Source organism: Pan troglodytes, chromosome 7 (assembly GCF_028858775.2).
Source record: "Pan troglodytes isolate AG18354 chromosome 7, NHGRI_mPanTro3-v2.0_pri, whole genome shotgun sequence".
In the NCBI taxonomy this organism is placed as follows: Eukaryota; Metazoa; Chordata; class Mammalia; order Primates; family Hominidae; genus Pan; species Pan troglodytes.
This window is the reverse complement of record NC_072405.2, coordinates 16,285,305-16,308,324: the sequence shown is the minus strand read 5'-3', so window position 1 is coordinate 16,308,324 and position 23,020 is coordinate 16,285,305. Positions and strand designations below refer to the sequence as shown.

General features: G+C 42.3%; 1 protein-coding gene across 12 annotated transcripts in view; it reads right to left on the bottom strand.

Moving 5' to 3' along the window:
* MSRA (methionine sulfoxide reductase A) overlaps positions 1–23,020 on the bottom strand; it is a 461,700-nt gene that overhangs the window by 182,396 nt on the left and 256,284 nt on the right. For all 12 annotated transcript variants that reach the window (XR_010159154.1, XR_010159155.1, XM_016959072.4 and 9 more), the window contains one exon: positions 11,728–11,834. Coding sequence is in view for 10 of the 12 variants with exons in the window: in XM_016959072.4 (XP_016814561.1) it covers positions 11,728–11,834 (107 nt within the window). In the remaining 2 variants the exon portion in view is untranslated. The remainder of the gene's footprint in view (positions 1–11,727; positions 11,835–23,020) is intronic.

The window sequence follows — 23,020 nt, the reverse complement described above, 5'->3', positions numbered from 1 at the left end:
TTGGATACCGAAGGATGACTGTATTCGTAAAATGCCTGACAGATTAGCATGTATCGCCACACAGCATGGGTGAAAAGCTTATGGAATTCAGTGTCAAATGACTCTAGCTCTCTACATTTACTATGGGGGTCATGTTGGGAATGTGAATGAACACTTCTGAGCTTCAGTTTCCTCATAGGCAAGTCAGAGAACAGATCCTGCCCTAGCCTGTGTGTGACTGTGAAGTTTACCCAGCAAAATACAGGAGAAAGCACTGAAAAGCCGTACAACATTCCACGGTTCTTATTTTCCCCATTTTACAAAAGAAGAATGGGCCATAGAGACCTCTCCAAGGTCACGGTCACTACAGGCAGAGCCAGGGCTCCAGCCAGTTGTTCTCCTCCAAGCCAGTGCCTCTGCCCCCGCTCCATGGAGTGCAGCACACAAAACAGGGCTCTCTTGTCAGCTCGGGCTGCCACAACAAAATAACACAGACTACGTGGCTTCAATAACAGGCTTCTATTTCTTACAGTTCTGGGGGCTGAGAAGTCCAAGATCAAGGTTCTGGCAAGGTAGGTTTATTCCAAGTCCTCTTCTCAGGGCTTGCAGGCAGTTCTATTTGTGTTCACATGACTTCTGTGTGCAGCAAGAAACACAGCAATAGAGGGCTCAAGAGCCTGCTCCCTGGTGTCTCTTCGTATAAGGACAGCAGTCCCACCATGGGAGCTCCAGCTCAGGACCTCATCTAACCCTGATCACCTCCCAAAGGCCCCGTGTCCAAACACCATCACACTGGGGGTAGAGGCTTCAACATATGAATTTGGGGGGACACAGATATTCGGTCCATAACAAGGGGCAACAAAATGGGCTTCTTTATATGCTGTATCACTTCAGTTCAGGTCAACAGATATTTGTTGACAATCACTAGGTACCAAGCACAGCACCAGGCACTGGGGACATACAGGTGAATGGAAGCCTCCTATAAGCTTACTTAATGTAGAAAACGGGAGAAGAGTTCCTAGGAGATTCTCTGCAGAAAAGAGCATTTGTCACATGTGAGCTTCTGTGACTGTATGTGGGACAGTTTATTACCACAAACTTCACAAGACTTTGCCTCAGATAGCTTTGTTTAAAGCAACTGTAATGCAAGTCTGGCAATGAATCTGTACATAATTAATATTTGATAAGGTAATTAATTTACTGAGGAACATGGGACGGGAGAATAAGGAGAAAAAGCCATTTTCAGCCTATAGATGTTGAAAAGAAAACACAAAGGATCTGTATATACCTCTTGCTGGGGAATTATCTGGTTCAGTTATCATGGTTATAGCATGGCTAAATATTCATTGAGTATATTTAATTTCTCTCATTTGGGTTGGTATAATTAAAACTATTTTCTGGATCATAAAACTGAAGGGGCTCAGCTTCAACAATGTATACTGGGTCACTACTGCATGCCAGCTTGTGTGTGTGTGTGTATATCACATTTAATTCTTATAATGAACCTATTGGGAAATTTTGTTATCCACACTTAGATCATTTAAAAATTGGTATCAGAGAAATTAAGTCAGGGCTCAAAGAGAGTAAGTGACTAAGAGAGTGCTAGACCACTCTTGCCAAACATCCAAATGCTTTTTGATCACACGCACACACACACACACACACACACACACACATTTTTTTCTCTCCCAAATATCCTTCTAGCTCTTAGGATTTATTTTTTTCTACTGTTATTTTTGGTATGCCACTTTATTTCAGAAGGAGTATAGCAGTAAAATTGGGTCTGTTTTGAAGGTAGAGATGTATGAAAGGGGATAAAGTTTTGCAAATTTTCACCTCTCTTCAAAACTAGATAAAGACCCCCAAGAGAGAGGAAATCAAATCCCATCTCGCTGGAAAACCTGAGTGTGTTCTGGGGTTCAGGGCAAGCGAGATGCGCTCCCACCTAGTGAACAATGCCCACCTCTCCTAAGCAGCCCGGGGAAGAGCCCCCAATTTCAGTCTCCCATTTTGGGGTGGACACATGACACTGGCAGGTTGGAGCCCAGATTATGGGGCCTGTGGTCATCTGAAAAATGGTCTCCCCAAAATGTCCATGTTCCAATCCCCTAAAACCTGTGAATGTTATTTTATATGGCACAGATTTCACAGATGTAACTAAATAAGGGGGGTTGAGATGGGGGATTATTCTGGATTGTTTGGGTGGGCCCTAAATGCAACTGTCAGTGTCCTTATTAGAGAGATGCAGGACGAGATCAGATGCCCAGAAGAGGATGAGGCAGGTGGTCACAGAGGCAGAGACTTGAGTGATGCAGCCACAGGCCATGGATGGTGGCACCCACCAGACGCTGGAAGATCCGGGGAGGGATTCTTCCCTGGAGCCCCTGAGGGAGCAGAGCCCAGCTAGTACCCTGATTTGGGTCCAGGGAAATTGACTTTGGGCTTCTGCCCTCTGGAACCATGAGAGAATAAATCCCTGTTGCTTTTAAGCCATCCAGTTTGTGGTAATTTGTTATAGTAGCTATAGGATATTAACACAGGGACAAAAAAGTCAGAGATTTGGCAAAGTAGTGAGAGGAAGGCAGTTTCATCTACCACCCACTGACTTAATCCTACCAAATAATGTTGTACGATCATAATAGCAACTTTGGTGTCAAGAGAGTTTGCAGGATAGGCTTTAGGGTCAAGAACACGATGGTTAATCCTTCCTTTTAATATACAGCATAGCCTCAACCAGGCAGCATGTCCACAGCCTCTGAATTTGGTCTCTCTGTGGTAACAGTGAGTCCATGAAGGGATCAACTTTGAAATACAAAGAAATATAAAACCATCCTTTATGAGGTTCGCTGCACAACAGTAAGATTTCCTAAGTCCCTGTGGTTCTCATAGTGAGTCACCAGTTCTCTGGAAAGTTCTTGAGCCTTATTCAAAGGTTCTGAACTTTAAGAATTATAGGCTACATCTTAGATATACTGTGATAATTAGGCTCTCTGATTAGAAGTTACAGATGTCTCATGGGAAGATGGTGACATGACTTTGAAGGACCTGGTAGACCATGCGAAGGAGTTCAGATTTCATTCCACATACAGTAGAGATGCCATGGAAGATGCTGACACAGGGAAGGGAAATGACCCGAGGTACACTGAGGAATGTCACTCTGCTGCCTGTGCGGGTGGTCATAATCATGGAGAGGTAAGAAGTTCAGTTGTCCAGGAACAGATAATGGTGGCTTAAATCATGAGAGTGAACGTGAGAGAAAATGAAAGAAGCAAGCACAGTGGGGATGTCTTTTGGAGGTAGAATCTATTAATCTGATTCATTGGAGGGAAAAGGCGAGGGAAAGGAATGAGGCAGGGATGACTTCTGAGGATCTTGCTTAGTTAGGTAAGTTAAATGATGACCCGATGGGGAAGGGTGTCAATGAGTGGGGAGGGAGGAGGGAGGAGGAAGCCATGGGACTTGTTTACAGGGGGTGGCAATAATCAAACTTTCATTTTAGAAAGCATTACATTGACAAACGAGTGGCGATAACAAGTAGACAGTTTGTTATGGGGATCTGGAGTCCAGAGGGTAGTTCTAGACCCTAAATTTGAGTGTCATTTACACTTACAGTGTCACTGATACTACAAAAAAAAAAAAAAATTACCATAGAGATGGCATTCAAACTATGCTAAAGAAGAGCAGCAATGACTGCATTGGTAGCGCAAGTGAGTAGGTTTTTTTTTTTTTGTTGTTGTTGTTGTTCTAGTTGTTGAGACGGAGCCCAGGCTGGAGTGCAGTGGCGCAATCTCAGCTCACTGCAAGCTCCGCCTCTCGGGTTCACGCCATTCTCCTGCCTCAGCCTCACGAGTAGCTGGGACTACAGGCGCCCACCACCACGCCTGACTAACTTTTTGTATTTTTAGTAGAGACCGGGTTTCACCTTGTTAGCCAAGATGGTCTCGATCTCCTGACCTTATGATCCACCTGCCTTGGCCTCCCAAAGTGCTGGGATTACAGGCGTGAGCCACCGCGCCCGGCCAAGTAGGTTATTTGGTAGTGACACTGTCTTCTTCCTCCCCGCCTCCCCGCAACAAAACACACACACCAGTCAAACCACAATTTGTCAGGGCTTAACTGAAGAGCATAGGGAGTCACTAAGTATCTGGCTGCAATCTAAGCAGGAAGAAAATTAAATAATCAAAACTGAACCTTTATTTTTGAAAATGCTAGCTGGAACCCATTTGTACATGCATACTGTTTTTTTACCTTTCACTTTGGGAACTTTTCTTTAAAATGACCCTGTATTAATTATAAACAAACACAGAGATGATAGATAATAAATTGCTAGATAGTTGAAGTTTAAGATAAAATTATGGCAAATATTTAAAGATTGTAGCTATATACTGATGATAGGGACAGGTGGGTGGATGGATGGATGGGTGGACAAACACTGAGAGACGGATAGATACAGCCTTTAAAACACTGTTTTATATTTGAAACACAGTGGGTAATTTAACAATGACTCCAGAAACATTTTATTCTTATTAGAACTTAATATATTGTAAAATATATACAAAAGAAAACGCTGCTTTTCTTCTCTCTTTTTCGCGAGAGAAATACCCAGAGAAAGCATTGTGCTTACTGTTCACAAGACTTGAAGAGCTGGCAGAAGGAGCCAGGTCATATGGCCAGGAGAATGCTCTTTAGATTTGCTGTCTTTCACATTTCAAAAAACATAATTTCTCAGTGGGAAAAGATTTAATTCCTAAATGAGCTGGAGTCACATTCTCAGGATGGAAGAATTACACGTGAACCACCCTCACTCTACCGGAGGCCACATTCAGTTTAGGAGACTGGGAAATGTTTCTCATGATGGGTTCACTTGGGAGATAAATTGTCCATATTTGACAATCCAAAAACAATAATACATTAGATGATGTCTTGCAATTAGTGCTATAAGCAAATAATTCCACCAAAGATTTGAGGAAAAAAATTTTTTTAATGAGGCTAAGAAAACATTATCAAGTCTTCTCCTTGAAGGCAAAAACATCCCCCTCCATTTTATGCAAAGTTGTATTAGCGTTAGGGTTAGGGTTAGGGTTGCTCACCAAAGATATGAAGCAGCTGTCAAATTCTGTAAGCAGAATCCAGCATGTTCAAGGTCAGCAAACCCAGCGTGAAGTTCAAGTTTCACTCCTTAAGACTCCATCCTCCTCCTTAAGTCTTTCCTGCCTCTTTTAATCTGATTAGAAATTAGCAAACTTCTTCAGCCAAAACTCTGACAGTTGTTGGTGAGGCTGGTATCCACAACTCAGCCAACTTTGCAGAAAACCACAGTTTCAATGGAAAATCACTTTTGGTTTCTGGCTCCTCAGCAGTACTGCACATCTAATTAGCTCAACAATTGCTCCCTGTGATAAAATCAGCTAATTTTATGTTCAAATGGCTGCTCTGTGGTAAGCAATACTGTCACTCCAAACTTCACATATAAAGAAGCTGCTGAAGAAGCTGGGTACTAGGGGGTCACTGGGGGCAGGCTAGTGAAGAAGACTATTAAATTAGTAACCTAAGTCAACATTACAGTTAGTGTATAGGGGTCCCATCAGCGCTCAAAGAAGACAAATGTCCCGAATGTAGTGATGGGGCCAGAAACACCAAGCCTTCTGAAGAGGAAAGCAGTGTATATAAAATGAACAGAATGAGTCATGGGCAGAATTTCCCCACTTTTAGAAATCACACTAAATGTTTCTGACTAGAGTACAGAGTTCTAGACCATAATCCAGGAGTGTTAAGAAATGACCCTCCCTACCTTAAACACCTCTGTGGTTTCAGGAGCTTGTTCAAGGCTACCCTAGATATAAAACACAGGAAAGCCCAGTTCGGGGGTCACCTCTTCAGCTCCCTGCTCTCCTTCCCTCAGTGGATAAAGCAGTTGGTTAGATCGGCAATTTTCCCCATTTTGTGAATGTATTAGAAACCACATAACTTTTTAAGGTAAAGGCTAAAGCACTGATCAACCTCTTTATGGTATCAAAGCTAATAACATCACCTCTCACAGGCATTGCAAATTGCTGATTTTGTAATGTTTGTATTATCAGTTATATCAACTGAATGAACAGTCAGAAATTCATTCAAGTTTCAAAACTTAAAAGGGCCTCATAAATACATGAATGCATTTAACTTTATATAAAGACATAGAGAGATACACATCTACAGCTAAACAAATATATGTATACAGATAAACATCTAAGATCTATACATGACTTAAAACTGGTTGATGAGCATTTAGTAAGTACTCTGTTGGTACTGTTGTTGCTGTTCTAATAGTATTACTATTATTATTATATAGCTATATATTATATAGATACACATATTATACATAATTATGGTATATAACCTATATAAAAGTACATATTATATCACCATATGACTGCAGCAGGATGCACTCTGCTAAAATTGAACTGTGTTTTTCTTTCTCACCTCTATCAGAGGTGCCAGAAAGTCACTCCATCGTGGCAAATCATTCCTGAGCCATTGCAGTCAGCTGCCTTCCCTGGATTGGAGTGAGAAGGACCCTTTGGAGACAGTGGACCCAGAGGACACTAATGCATCACTTTAGATCCCTGTGGCCCCATCTGCCTCTTGCTAGGCCAGCCACAGTACCCAGTTCTGCAAGGGCCCCCATTCGCTTTGTGCAGCTTTTATGCACCTGCATTGCCCAATCTTACACTCAACGCCATGTGCCTCTTGTCTCTTGCCTCCTGCCCTGGCACACAGTACCCTGAGCTCACACATGTGCAGCTCAGAAGTGCAGAATCAACCTATGACTGATGGCATTCAATGGAAACATGCTTCCTCATCTTCCCCCGAATGCCTAGTCATTTCATAAATTTCAAACAACCAGTTACCAGTGGCAGGGGCTAACTTATATGGGGTCTTCCTTCTTTTCCTCCCCAGTCTCTCTGCCCCTTATTCCTGCTCCCTGGAACCACACATCTCAGTGAATCCTCACACACAAGCCTCTGGCTTGGGCTCTGCTTTCTGTGGGACCCAGGCTAAGCTAAGCTAAGCTAAAAATCACAGTGGTCACCTAGGCATGGGTGTCCAGTTAGCTCTATTGCTCACCAGGATGGGGTACACAAAGAGACACTTTGGTTCCTGAAAAGGAAAAAACTTGACCCTCATGCTGTGGTCTCCAGGCAGGAAAAGGTGAGAGCAGCTCCCGGTGCAGCACTGTGATGGGCAGGAACCCACGTTCCATCGCCGTCCCATGTTCCATGGCCGTCCCGCTCTTGGGATAAGCCATAGTGAGAGCAGAGGGCCAGGGATCCAGACTGACATGCTCCACCCCTCTACAATGCACATGGGCATGCGCACACACGCACAAGCTCACCCCTTAATGAACTGCTATGCTCTCTAAATGGTAGCCACCAGCCACATGTGGCCACTTAAATATAAATTTAAATTAATTAAAAGATTCAGTTCCTCAGTCACACTAGCCACTGAGGAACGGAGCCAGTGAGCCACTATTTCAAGTGCTCAACAGCCACATGTGGCCAGAGGCCCTCCACTGGACAGTGCAAAAGAGACCACAGCATCATGGCGGAAAGGAGAGTGGTGTTGAAAGGAAGCACTGGTCTAGTCTGAAACTCTGGGTTTCAGTCAATTAGCTGGTACAAAAACATTGAACTTTCAACTCATCTCCCAGTGGAATCTAGGGTCAGTTTTATTTATGCAAAACCATAAAAGAGATATGACAGCACTTGTCCCCTGAGTTGGTGATTAAGCAGTTTATATGCAGTAATGTGAGCAGCAATGGCTATCCGGATACTAAAGGCACAGGAGTCCCAATCTTTATTTAAAAAATAGACCCTACTTTTAAAAGCCAAACAGACACATAGACATGCAGACATGCAGACAGACAGACACAGACACACACACACACACACACACACACACACACACACACACGTATTTAATTCCCATGTGCTTGGGTTCAGAACACCCAGAAAACATCTGGTCAGCACAACTGCCTACAAGATTAACCTTTCCAAAAACTACAAAAATAATGAAAGGATAATTATAGCAGCTCATTAATTAATTATATAATACCTAAATTTTACCTCCTATGGATATCATTTATCTAAAATCAACGTGGGTTCCCCTCAAAACTGAGGGTAGAAACTACATTGGGATAGAAACTGGAAAATTCGGTGATAAGCCTCTTCACCATCACATGGAAGGCACTGGCCTTGAACTGAAAATCTTCATTGCAAATACCAGGATATCATCATATTTCAGTATTCTAGAGGGCAGTTAATATGCTTCCAGAGTCGCTTGGTATTACTCTTGGTACCCTAGAGAACTACGAATCATTACATTAGGCAGTTTATAGATGGCATTATCATATGTGACTTTTAGTAGTAGTTATAAATACTGCCTTTATAATTAAATACAGTGGGATGAAACAATTGAACCACTTTTTAAGTTCTTGGTTGGGGTTGGTTCCTGTGGCGCCCAGTGTAGTGTCCTGCCTGGTTGGACATTTCCCCTCCCACCGCTCAAGTGGAGGAATTAGTTCCTCGGGTACTAAGCCCTCTCTTCTGCATTTTTTTTTTTTTTTTTGAGATGGAGTCTCACTCTGTTGCCCAGGCTGGAGTTTAGTAATGCAATCTCAGCTCAATGCAACCTCTGCTTCCTGGGTTCAAGCATTTCTCCTGCCTCAGCCTCCTCAGTAGCTCGGATTACAGGTGCATGTAACCACGCCTGGCTAATTTTTGTATTTTTAGTAGAGACCGAGTTTCACCATGTTAGTCAGGCTGGTCTCGAACTCCTGACCTCATGATCCGCCCACTTCAGCCTCCCAAAGTGCTGGGATTACAGGCGTGAGTCACTGCGCCCTGCCTCTTCTGCTTTTATCTCATTACTTTTCCCAAGTGATCTTATCAGCAACTGGGGTTTCATTTAGCAAATATAAGTTGATAACTCCCAATAATAATAAGGGTTCCTGTTTATGAGGTATTTACCATGTGCTAGGCCCTGTGTTTCACAAGCATTAGCCCAGTTAGCAGTCCTAACAATCTTCCCTGCAAGGCAGAAACAGCCCAAGGCTCCTCCAAACAGCCCCTTGGATGCCCACGTCATGGGCACCTTAGACTCTGCACTTTCACAACTTAACTTACCTTCCCCACAAATCTGCCTCTGCTTCTCTGTACACTTGTACAAAAAATCACCAGCCATGACCTGGAGCTGGACCTCTCCCTCTTAATGACTCTCCACTTCCAGTGAAGTTCCAAGGTCTGGTCTTTCTACTTCCTAAATATCCCTCCCTCCCACCCATACTTCCACCATCCTAGACAAAGCTTCCATTATTTCTGGCCCGGAATCCTATAAAAGCTGCCCAACTCATCTCCCTGCATCCAGTCTTACTTCTCTTTAATTTCATTTATTCTAAGGTCATTGCTCTCTGTCTTTGAGCATCTGGAAAATGGGGATAATGGGGTCTCCCTCATCCTCATAGGTCTGCTTGAGTCAAATAGAACATATGGCTTTCTAAGTGGCAGGTACTTGATAATAAATTGCACAGATGACATGTGAATTGAGAAAATTTCATGCTAGAGACTGCATGTGTAACCACCACCATAAATGCCCAGGTTAGCCCACCACTGTTACAAAAGCCATTACGAAAAAGGGATAAGAGAAAGAATATATAGGTAAAAGGTTTTTAGAATGGAAATACAAGTATACTTAAATTACTCTAAAACTTAGCAGCTTCAAAGTATATACATTTATTATCTCACAGCTTCTGTGGCACAGCTTGGCTGTGTGCCTCTGGCTTGAAGTCCTTCATGAGGCTGTAATCAAACTGTCAGGCAGGGCTGCAGTCTCATCTGAAGGCTTGACTGGGGTTGAGGGGATTCGAAGCTCACTCACATGGTTCTTGGCAGGCTTTTGTCCTTGTCATGTAAGCCTCTGCACAGGGCTGCTTCATGACGTGGCAACTGGCTTCCCCTACCATCTCTCACACAGTAAGAGAGAGTTTTCACAATAGGAGCCACAATCTTTTAATGACCTAGTCTCAGAGTGCTCCCATCACTGCTGTCATTCATTAGAAGTGAGTTGCTAAATGCAGCCCATATTCAAGGAGATGAATTACATATGGGCAGAGAGCACTGGGGGCCATCCCACAGGCTGCCTACCATGACCAGCCAAGCAGACATCACACCCTGGGAGGGAGGTGGGAGGGGCCAAGGAAGGAATGGGCTCTGTCAGCGCCTCCCTCAGGCCTCTCCGCTCATCATAGTCGAACTGACCGTGAGTCACCCGTCCTTCTACTTGCTCATCAGTGGACACTCTAGTTACAGCCTCCTCGTCTCTGCAATCTCTCTGTCCCCATGGAGGAGAAGGGGATAACTCACTCATTCCTGGGGGCTGTTGCATACCTGACTTTTTACATAATTCTAACATAGATTACCTTTATAGTAGCTTCTAGCTCTACTGTCAAATGCAAATCCACATCAGAAAATATAATGATAAATAAAATATAAGTACTATCACAAAGTTCTAAAAACTAAAGCAAGTCAACTTGTTTTTAAAACAACTAAATCTCTATTGGAGGATTTTAAAAAAGGGTACACAACTCTGAAAATCATTGTTTTGTGATATCATGTATATATTTCTGAGAACTACTTTTATCATAATTCAATTTACTGTTATGAAAAAGTGTTATGGGTTGAATCGTGTCTCCCTCCAAAAGATATGTTGGAGTCCTAAAACCTCAGAATGTGACCTTCCTTGGAGAATGGGTCTTTACAGAGGTAATTAAGTTAAACGAGGTCATGAGGGTTAGCACTAAGCCAATATGACTAGAGACTGTTTAAAAACAAGAAGCTTGGACAAAGAAACACACGCACATAAAACTAGGCTGATGTGAATACAAACATGGAGAAGTCAGCCATCTAGAAGCCAAGGAGAGAGGCCTGGAACAGATCCTTCCCTTCCCTCACAGCACTCAGAAGGAACCAGCCCTGCCGACACCTTGATCTTGGACTTCCAGCCTCCAGAATTGTGAGAAAATAAATATCTGCTGTTTAAACTAACCAGGCTGTGACTGTTTGTTACAATAGCCCTGTAAAACTAATACAGAAGGAAGAAAAAAAGAGAGAGTTTCAGACAGAGACAGAAATAAAGAGAGAAGGAAAAAGACTGATTTTAACAGGCTGTGTCTTCATCTAGATGAGTGATTCAAAGGCAAACACATAAGGGCCTACTCTTCATTTTTTTACATTGAGACAGGGTCTTGCTCTGTCACCCAGGCTGAAGTGCAGTGGTGCAATCACAGGTCACTGCAGCCTTGACCTCCCAGGTTCAAACGATCCTCCCACCTCAGCCTCCCAGGTAGCTGGGACCGTAGGTGCAGGCCACCATGCCTGGCTTATTTTTGTATTTTTTGTAGAGATGGGGTTTCTTCATGTTGCCCAGGCTGGTCTCGAACTCCTGGCCTCAAGCATCCTTCTGCTTCGGCCCCCCAAAGTACTGGGATTACAGGCAGGCGCCACTGGCCCTGGCCCAGGCCTACTCTTAAAACCCCATTTAGCACACGTATTGGACACAATGGCTCCACTCCTAGAGGCTGACACAAATTTCTAAGAGATGTGCAAATAAAACACAATTCCAGATGAAAAGCAGCAGACTGCCCTCTAAAATCAGAACCTGGCCCTAGTCATGGTGGCCTAAGCCAGGGGCTAGGAGCCCAGCAATCCCTACCTTTTGGTAGTTCTCTTTGGAGCTCAGGGCTGCCTCCATTTGCTTGGCAGAGGTCGGGTAGATGGCCGAGCGGTACTGAGTGCCATGGTCGTTCCCCTGGCGCATACCTAGGAAAGCAGAAAACAGGGAGGGTTACCCGGTCACTAGGCGACAGTGCCAGTCTCAAACTGGGCACAATGCTGAGACATTTTGACACTTTCCATATGGTCCCTGTGCCTGATGTGTTGCTAAGTGCTTGTTTTAATTTTCTGTTTACAGCATTTTCTTTAAACAAGCATGAAATGTATCTGTTTTGATTTGCCTGTTTTAATTACAACAAATATCTTTGAACTCAGGTAGATTTATCACAGGTCTTGGATCATACTAGATGTTCTATGAATACATAATTTTACATGAAATACTTAAACAACGATCTACTCCAATTGTCACATGTAATGCACTATGATACATATTATTTCCTTGGGTCCTAAGGAGATACCTGTACGGAAGGTTTCATCATCCCTCCCTTGGTGGGTGAGGAAATGAGACAATGTCTGTGTAAATTCCTGGCACGGTGCTTGGCACATAGCAGGAGTCCTGCACCTATGACTAAAGTCATCTACCCATCTAGCCTGCAACTTAAAGTCAGCAAAGAGCATTTTCTGCCAGTCTGAGCAGCTGAAGGGTGGATGATGGTCAGTTTCTGAGTGTGACAGTGCCCCAGAGTGAAACAGCCACAGGGTTGCCATAGATCCCCTGTAGGCCACCATGTTGTGGTAAAAATGAACCAGGCACTGGGATTCAGGAACTGGACCCAGTAGCATGTTTCAGCTAGTCACATTCCTAATATAGTCAGGGGAAACAGAGACCAGCAGGCATAAGCAAGAATTAGAGGTGTTAAGAGAAAATCTGTGCAGGTTAAAAAAATGCAAGGTTTCAGAAAGGGAGTGGGTAAGTTCATGTGATCAGTGGGGAAGGGGCCTATGTCTCAAAGGCTGGATCAAGGAAGTGACTTGTCTGGGCAGCAGGTGGGCGCCAAGGGTGAAGGTAGAACAAAGGTAAGGATTGCGGAGCAGTGCGGTGCCTTCAGGGACTTGGAAGGAACTGGTACTGCTTGCAAAAGCAGCTGTAACCCAGGAAGCATCTGTGTCAAAGCCCTGATGCCCGCTTCTCAAGAGGATGAGCATGTTACCCTCAAGCGTGAAGCCCAGATGAGAAAGATGCTTCACTGGGAAAGATGACTGGAAACTCAACAGACTGAAAACCTAGAAGAAAGAACCAACATCCAGGAGCGGCTGGGAATACAAGAAGTGGCCCTGCTTGTCTACCCATTGAATCACAAAACAAACGAAATATTTGACTGTCATAAATTGATCTAAACAGGCTTTATAATGCTGTTCTCCAGGGGGCAAAATTAACCAAAATTATATTTTGAGATAGGACAGAAAAATGTTATTGATGATAGAATAACTCCTATATGTCTTTCCTCTTTCTGCAAATAAATATGTTCTCTCCAGCAGAAAGAATTCATGTGTGTCAACTGTAGCCTCCACACTCTGGAGGCTACAGAAGAATTAGGTCATAATCCCTTGTCTCAAGGAATAACCAGGACGAGGGAGGGAGGGGTAAGAGTAGTCACGAGCCTGACACTGTACTTCCCTGTGCGAGGTCTTTGCCATCATTTCTTGTTTCATCCTCACATGAGCCCTGTGGAGAAGATATTCTTAACCCTCTTTGACAAAAAGGAAATTATGGATCAGAGACATTCAGTGACCCACCTGAGGTCACATAGCAGGTAAATGGCCATCCTGCGATTTAAACTTTGATGGCCCCGACACCAAAGCCCTTTCTCCTTCCAAAATGGATGCATGAGAAGTTACAGCAAAATAATCGAGGACAATGGAACAAAGTGCTTCTGGATGTAGGGTACCTGCTGGGGAGGGGGCATCCCAGCCCAAGGCCCAGAAATAAGAAGAAGCTTGGAACGTTCTGAGGACTGTGAAGAGGCAGGACAAGGTCTGACAAGGAGCCTGGTGGGTCCTGAAGCTGGTGGGTTGGGCGTGTAACCACATAGGTATCTTGACAAGTCATGGTGGGGACCAGAGATGCGTGGAAAGATCAGACTCCTATGAGCTACAGAATTTTCTGGAACCCTGAGTGAGCATAATCACCAAGCAATGACCCAGAGCCCCCTTTCCCACAGATGCAACTAGTGTTGCAAAGTTCACTGTGCCCTCCACTTGGCTTTTGAAAAACTATGAGGAAAAATTATTGACACTATTTGGCTGTCTTGATGTACCAGGAAAGCAAGCAGTGGACTTTCAGTGTTGAGTGGAAAGAGAATTACTGGCTCAGAAACAACACCTTGTGCTTAAAATTCTTCCATAGTACTCTATAAACTGATTAATGAGGACTGGGCTTTGGGGCATTCTTGATGAGAACTGACCTCCTGACATCTACCAACTGCTTGAGATTTCTCCATCCACTTTCTCCAAAGAAGATTTTTAAGGGACAAACAACCCTAAGACTGCTCTGAGGTTTCTCTCCCTCTCGGCAGAGCCAGAGGAAGCAGAGGAAAACAGAAACGCTTCATCTATAATGAAGCATAAGATGGTGACTTCTCCTGTGCTCAGAGGGCCTCCTAAGCCTCAGCTCATCTTTGGGTACCAACTCTGTTTTATCCATCCTGATTGCAGACGTGATAAATGTGTCTGAACATGAGAACTTTAAAGGGAAGTTTATGCTAAGAGTTTTTGCTAGGTGATCACTTTACGAGGTCCCAGGAGTTACCGGCTGATAGTGAACATCAGGACAAGTCAGGAACAACGCCTCAGGGTCTGAAACCGCTATCTCTATCTTAGGGAGCTTTGCGGGAGCAATCTCATTAGCAGGACTGTCCATGTTGGTTGAAAATAGAGTGACTCCTACTAGCATGACCTCCACATTCTTCTCTTCTATAGACTGCTGCTAAGAGAAAACGGATCCTGCCTTACAGTCTGCTGCACCAAAGGCTACCTGCATGCTGCAGTGGCACAGGAAGACCACCAGGGACGCTGGCATTGCTGGGAGAGCTCACCCAGGTGCTGCTTCGGGGTGGTCTCCTACCTTCTGCTGGAAAGTAGGGTCTCTGTGAAAAAACATGCCATGGTGTCCCGAAGTCCTCCCCTAGGTGGATGAGCCTCTATCCTTCACAGTGAAAGATGGCACTTCTTATTATCCAGGTGACACTTCCTGGTGCACCTTGCCTTTACCTTAGGTGTTTGAGACAAGCCCTATGAATATAACCATCTCACTTTATCTGAGAACTTAATCCTGTCCATTTTAACTGACAGCTCATTTTTAATTTAAAACACTGAATAAATGAATGGACAGCCCTCCTTTCATCAAAAGGGAGGAAGGGAGAGAGGGAGGGGCAGAAGAAGAGGAGGAAGGAGAGGGAGAGGGAGAGAGAGAGAGAGAGAGAGAGAGAGATCATCAAAGTAGCTAACAATCCTATAGTTCTCACTATGTCCAGGCACTGTGCTTTACTACGTTATTCACCCAATTCTGCAAATACTTGGAGGATATTAGTAAACCCATATCCCTGCCCTCTCCCACTGCCAAGGTGAAACTGACATTCAGAGAGAGGCTGGTTGCCTGCTGAAGGCCAGTGCTGCATCTGGAACCATCTAACTCCAAAGTCCGTGATCTTAACCACTATTATCCCGATTTGTAAATATATATAATTTAAGTAAAAAAAAAGGTGGAATATAGGGATCTATGAAAGATATTATGTGGCTCTCTTCTAAAAGGAAGACAGCCACACAATACGGTCACTATCTATCACCTGCACAATGTTCTTTGCATTTTTTCACGCAGTGCATCTCAAGGGAGATGAAATAGTGTTGCTTTATAAAAGAGGTGCCACATATTTATTCCATATCTAAAAGCAAAAAGAAAAATGAAAGATCCTGATTTTCAGTAAGGAGTACACATTACTTCTATAGTCATAAATTATTTTGAAAAGGTGGTGATTTCTTCATGAAAGGTCGAAAGTTATCATAGTGTGAATTTTGTTTGTGTAAAAGGGAAATTCTATTTATGGTGGCCAAAGAAAATCTTTTTACTTATTATGCGTCCTAGAATGTCTTTTGGGACTCCATGTCTGTTTATGTTCTAAAATCCCAAGTTTGGCCAAATAATGAAAATATTAGAAAACGTTCAAAATAGTAAAATTTTTAGGTCATCATTGCAAGTCCAAATCTTAAAGTTTTACAGCCAAAGTGCCCCACTATATGAGATTTACAACATGCTTACATTGAAATCAGTACCAAGCACACATGTGCACACACATTTACAAAGCTAGTCCATCATGGATAGTGTTCATATTAGCAGAAGTACCAATCGACATATTATACCTTTGTAGTTTCCAGATTTAATTACAGAAAAGTACATAAGACATAAATGTACAAAAGTACATAAAATAGATATGCACAGTTAAGTGTCTACTATTACTCTATTTATAATTATTGATTATAAAGTGAATACTCACATCACCACCACTAATGTCAAGAAAGAGAGTACAGCCAAGTACCCTTGAGAGTCTTCCATGTGTCTCTATTGATGACAATGCCTTCCCTCTCTCTAGTTGTACCACACCTGGTTTTTGCAATAATTTCTTTAGCACACGGACACATTCAGAATAAACCTAGTTTAGTTTGGCCTGTGATATGGTTTGACTGTGTCCCCTCCCAAATCTCATCTTGAGCTGTAGCTCCCATAATCCCCACGTGTCATGGGAAAGACCTGGTGGGAGGTAACTGAATCATGGGGGGCAGGTCTTTCCCATGCTGTTCTCATGACAGTGAATAAGTCTCATGAGATCTGATGGTTTTATAAAGGTCAGTTCTCCTACACACACTCTCTTGCCTGCTGCCATGTAATAAGATGTGCCTTTGCTCCTCCTTCGCCTTTGGTCATAATTGTGAAGGCTCCCCAGCCATGCGGAACTTGGGGTCCATTACACCTCTTTTTCTTTATATATTACCCAGTCTCCGGTATGTCTTTATTAGCAGCATGGGAATAGACTAATACAGCCTATTTTTAAAATTAATATAAATGGAATTATACTACAGTTTGAATCTTTCACTTACAATTATGATCATGAGGTCCTTCCATTTTCTTCATTTTCATGGCTTCATAATATCCCATTGTATGAATGCACCACAATGGATTTATACATTCTACCCTTAATGAACATTACCAGCCTGGGGCTGTAAAGAACATTCTTGACATGTATTCTCTTATACATATGCATGAGTTTCTCTTGAGTACATACCTAGAAATAGAATTGTTGGTGTATAGTGTTTGCATGTCTTCAACTTAACTACATGCTGAACTGTTTTTCCAGAGTAGTTGTACCAATTTACAAAACCACATGACTGCACAAGAATTCCTGGAGCTCTAAATGCTTGCCAATTCATTAAAGTCTGCTAATGTCAGATTTTCACTTTTTGTCAGTCTGCTTGGTGTGTAATGGAATCTCACTTGATCTTAATTTGCATTTTCCTGATTAATAACGTTAATTATCATTTTATGTTTCTTTGCCATAATTCAAGTCCTTTGCCCATTTTTTCTCTCAGCAGTCTGTCTTTTCTAAAAAAAAAAATACTGCACATACATTTAAGTCTACTTTTTATATATTCTGAATACTAATCCTTTATCAAATATAATCTCTCTGTTCTTGGCAATTTTGTATTTTTTATTTTTCTTTTTTTTTGTTCTTGGCATTTTCTTTATGATGCTTTTTGATGAACCAAAGTTGTCAGATTTTGATATAGTTAAATTTGTCAAATATTTTTCCTTTACGGTTAGTGCTTTTGTGTCTTGTTTAGGAAATGCTTCCGAAACCCAAGGTCATGAAAATTATCTACTTGAAGTTTCGTACATTTGCCTTTGACATTTATGTATTCAATCTACTTGGAATTGATTTTTGTGTATGGTGTGAGGCAGAAATCCAATTAACTTTCTTCCTATAAGAAAATTATCTTATCACTATTGATTAAGAAGCCATTAATTTCCCCAGTACTATGAAATGCCAACTGTGTCATGTGTCATACTTTGACATGAGTGGGTCTGTTTCTGAACTCTCTATTCATTTGTCCCTACATCAGATACACAATGTCTTAACAGCTGTAGCTTTATAATGACTCGATATCTGGAAGAATAAGTCCTCTCATCCTCTTGTTCTTATGCAAGTATCTTTGCTTTTCTTGGACTTTTGCATTTCCCTATAAATGTCGAGATTAGCTTTTAAGATCCACAAAAACAACAACAACACTGACAACAACAACAAAACTGTTGGGATCTCATTTGGATTTGCACTGAATTCATAAAACAATTTGGAGAGAATTGGTGTGTTTACCAACCATAAACAAGACCCAATATTAGATCTTCCAGCTGCCTAACTACTAAGCCATTGCCATGTTTTTTTTGTTTGTTTGTTTGTTTTTTGTTTGTTTTTTTTTTTTTAGATTTTTTGGTAGCACTCCACTTCAAGGTACCAGTTCCTGGTAAATAAGTAAACCCTGAAATTCCAGTGGGTGGACATAATAGAAGTTTCTTTCATAATCATGCAAAGCAGTTAATAAAAAGGAGATGGTAACAGTTCTACTTCATGAACTCTTCAGGGGCCTAGGCTGACAGAAGCTTCACCACCTTCAATATGTTGCTTCAAAGGTTTCCCTTGGCATTAGCATTCAGCAGGCAGACTGAATATAGAGAGAAAAGTTCACAGATCATGCAGGAGGTTTTTCTGAGCCAGGTCTGGAAGCAGCATATGTCACTTCTTCCTCATTCCACTGGCCAGAACTCAGTCACATGACCACTTCAAGGGAGAAGAGGAATGGTGTCCGGCTGGGGAAAGATAAATAGGTATCTAGTGGATTTTTCAATCAGCATACACGTATTCTTTCCTTGACTTATTGCATGAGCTAGGACCCCCACTCCAATGCTGATTAGAAATTGCAATGGCATTCTCTGTAGCTTCTCAACACGTCATTATTAAATACAATGCTTGCTATAGGCTTTTGCATGTACTCCTTATCAGAATAAGAAAGTCATCTTTTATATGTGTTTTTAAATCATTTATGAATACTGAATTGTATTCAATACTTTTTAAGCATCTATTTCAATAATCATACATGTTTTTAAAATACCTGCTAAGGTGGTTAATTACATGGGCTAATACTGAAGTGCTAAACTAAGCTTGTGTTCGTTGGAGGAAACTAAAATTGGTCATGATGTATTATTTTCTTATATACTATTAAATTCAGTTTGCTAATAGTTTGCGTAGGATTTCTGCAAATATAGTCATAAGTAAGATTGTCCTACAATTTTCTTTTCTTACATAGTTAAGTTTTGGTATCAAGACTATGCAAGGATCATAAGATGGACTGCATCTCTCTCTAATCTCTTGAAAACATTATGAAAAACTGCAATTATTTCTTCCTTAAATGTTGGGAGAACTCACTGATGAAGCCAGTGGTGTCTTTCTTCAGTTTTATTAAACTATATTTTTAAAGAATGTATCTAACTTTTCAAATTTATTGACACAAAGTTGCTTATCATATCTTCCTGGTTTCTGTAAAATCTCCCACATCTGTAGTGATATCCCACTTTTTATTCCTAATGTTGTATATTTGTGTCTTCTCACTTTTTCCTTGAACAACTTCCCAGAGCTTTATCAATTTTGTAGCCATTATGAAATACTGACTCTTGGCTTTTTTGATCTTCTGTTTGTTTGCTTCCCATTTCATTTCTTTCTGCCCTTCATTATTTATTTTATACTGTTTGGGTTGAATTTGTTGCTGATTTTCTAAGTTCTTGAGATGGACGCTTAGCTCAGCTTCTTTTCTCTTCTAATATATGAATTTAAGGCTCTATATGTCCCTCTGAGAACTGCTTTACCTATGCCCTATCAATTTTAACATACGGTATTTTAATTATCATTTGATTCAAAGTATTTTACAATTTCCATCATGATTTATCTTTGATAACTAGGATATTCAGATTTGTTTTTTTCAGGCAAGCTCTTGCTCTGTTGCTCAGGCTGGTGTGCAGTGGCACAATCATGGCTCAGTGCAGCCTCAACCTCCTGGGCACAAGCAACCCTCCCACCTCAAACTCCTGAGTAGCTGGGACTACAGGGATGTGCCACCATGCCCAGCTAGTTTTTTTGAAATTTCTTGTAGAGATGGAGACCTCACTATGTCACCCAGACTGGTCCTGAACTCCTGGATTCAAGTGATCCTCCTTGGCCTCCCAAAACGCTGGTATTACAGACGTGAGCCATAATGCCTGGCCAGAAATTTTTAAATTTTCTAACATAAGACGATTTTCTGAATACTTGCATTATGGTAAGAGAAAAAAAAAGCTACATGATTTTAATCCCTTTGAAACATACTGAGCCTTTTATGGCCTGGAATATGTTCCATGTGTGATTGAGAAGAAGGCGCCCCCCCCAGGTGTGGGGTACAGCATCTTACCATGTCCACTGGGTCAAGTGCTGGAATTGTGTCGGTCACTCCCTCTACGTCCTTAGTAAGGCTCTCAAAGCTCACATTTTCTGGGATTAACAAGTTTGCTCAGAATAAAGATATATCTAATCCTCTGCTTACCTGTCTGGGTTCCTGTGTTGCCTTCCATTTTAACCTGGTTAATTCCTCATAGTTCTGTCAGCCCTTTGATGTGATGCTTTATATATATAGTTGTATTTTATTCAACATTTGGAGCTGCTTTCAGTGGGCAATTTGGTCTGAATAACTCAGCCTGCCATTCCTGGAACCTAGACATCCTAGTTCCTGCCAGTGTTACCAGCTCGGATTTTTCTGTGACCTAATTCAGTACTCTTTTATGTGAAGTCTAGTAATTCTTCTGACTTCATTTCTTTTTAGTGATTTCATACCATTTCAGCAATTTATTCAAATTCTAAATGACCTAACCATTACTATCTAAGATATGTGAAACTCTTCCTGGCTAAAAGTTTTCAAAAGCCTGATTATTTGAGCTTCTTCATCTTGCAAATCCTTAATAGGATTATAAAATTGTAATGGACATCACAAAGAGTTTAAAATCATCGGATAATGTGCTGCTGTTTCCAGTGGGGCGTGTTTTCTGCTTTCTGATAGAACTGTGTAGCACTGTGGGGCCATGTGCTACCCAACAGAAAGAACATCAGGCTTCGATTTTAGCCCTGAAGTCCGAATTCCACCTCTGTCAAGCAATGTAGTAAGTGGCTTGTGCCAAATCACTTCACCTCTCTGGGCCTTTCTGTTGCTCTACAAAATGGGTCTAAGGTTCATAGGTTGCTTTAAGGATCAAATGGGATCACGTACACATGAGCACTTAGCATCGTGCACAGCTCAGGAAAGACCTTCAGTAAGAGTCTGTCACTCAGAGTGCAGCCACCAAACCCTTGTAACACTAGAAAGGCAAAGGAAAAATGGTAAATAGAAGCTTTATAGTATTATATGACAGAAGGATTTAAAAGTGCAAATAACACTTTTGCAAACAGCAAAGATACTATGAACACGTATGATAATGTGATAGAAGGGAAAGTGTGACTGAAAGAACAATTAATAAAAATATCAGTTAAATTCTTTTGTTTCATTTTTCTCTGTTTCTGAAATTCTTAGAAGAATGAAATCCCTTTCAGAATTCATAATGCTGGGTTTGGGTCGCTTTTGCATTTTATATGTGTGCAGCTGTTCTTCCACTCCGAGTCTGCACATCTGCTCATTAGCAATACAATATCATTCCCACTGTCTAATTATTTGCAGATGATAGATTCCTTGTATATGGTCTAAAAAAGGATAGTCCTTCAAAACTGGTGACTTATTTTAAAAAACTAACTTCAAGGGGTCAGCACAAGGAAGTTCAGATATTAATCTGGCAAGTTCAAATACACGAACGACAGTATTTTATTGCCAAGTTGATGGGGAACAGAAGGAAAATAGGATTTGTCTCCCTTCAACGAATGTTTCCCAGTAGACAGCACAGGGGACCTGCTTCTCCACAGAGCACCTGGAAAGAGGCTCGGGAGCCAACCTCCTGCACACGGAGTGGACCTATCCCACCCGATTCCCTAGGACCACCTGGAAAAAACTCGCCTGGAGCAGGGCTTCGTGGTGACTGCATACGTCTGGCAGGGAAGCCCATGCAGCCCAAGGACACCAAGTAGAGAAGAGTCCTTGCAGGCTCTCTAGTTCCAAGCACAGGCTGAGGAGCCCCACAAAATCCCCAGCTCACGGTAAGGCCAGGATGTGTGGCCCTGGGGCCCCAGGAAACCCAACAGCACAGACGGTGCAGCCCACGGGGGCAAACCAGACCAAGCCTTCTGAGGACAACTGGGAGCTGTGCTGCAGGTGGAAAGGGGTGAAGAGGAGCTGATTGAGGATAAAGGGTGTGAACCAAGAATAGGAAGCCATCAGGGGTAATCAGAACATGAGCTGAGGAAAAATGATAGAGAACAAGCAGAGAAATACTGGGATTCACGAAAGAACAAGACAAACAAACAGCAGCTGTTGATGGAAACGGCCCTTCCACAGGCGGCATGAGCACGACAGCTATTAGAGCCAGCGCTTATTCCGCACCAGGCGCCACGCTCTGCACAGCAGGCTCCGCTCCCGTGTGCGCCCCCACACTGAGAAGGCACAAACTATTACAGATGCAGAAACAGAGGTTCACTCACTAGTTCAATGAGAAAACATTTAATACAAAGCCCACCTTCTAGAGGAGTCAGAGAATAAGCAATAAACAATTAAACATGTGATTTTACCTCATGATGAGTTAGGAAGGAAGGAGAGAACGATGGTACAGAAGTTCATGGGGGTGAGGGCTGGGAGTGCTACTTTAATTATGGTGGGCAGGGAAGACCTTTCTGAGGATGACATCTTCAGCTGAGACTTAAAGGAGAAGGAGCCAGTCACATAGTTCTTGCTCTCCTCGATCCTGGAGCAAGGAAGAGCAACATTTACTAAGCACCCCTTAGGGGCCAGTCTTAGCGGTAGATGTTTTATAATCCTAATTGCATTTAATCCTGACTATAACCCTATGAAGTAGGCATCACTGACTTTGCTTAGCAGAAGAGAAGCAATGAGGTTCCAAAGACTTGCAGTCTTGCCTGATGTTGGTGGCAGACCAAGAGCTATGGACAGGCTAAGCAGTAGGCACACTGTGCGAGGCAAGAAAGAGCTCAAGTCTTCCAGGAATGGAACAGATGAAGGCCACAGTAACTGAAGCGCAGTGAGCATGGACGGGGCATAGTCTGGGGAGA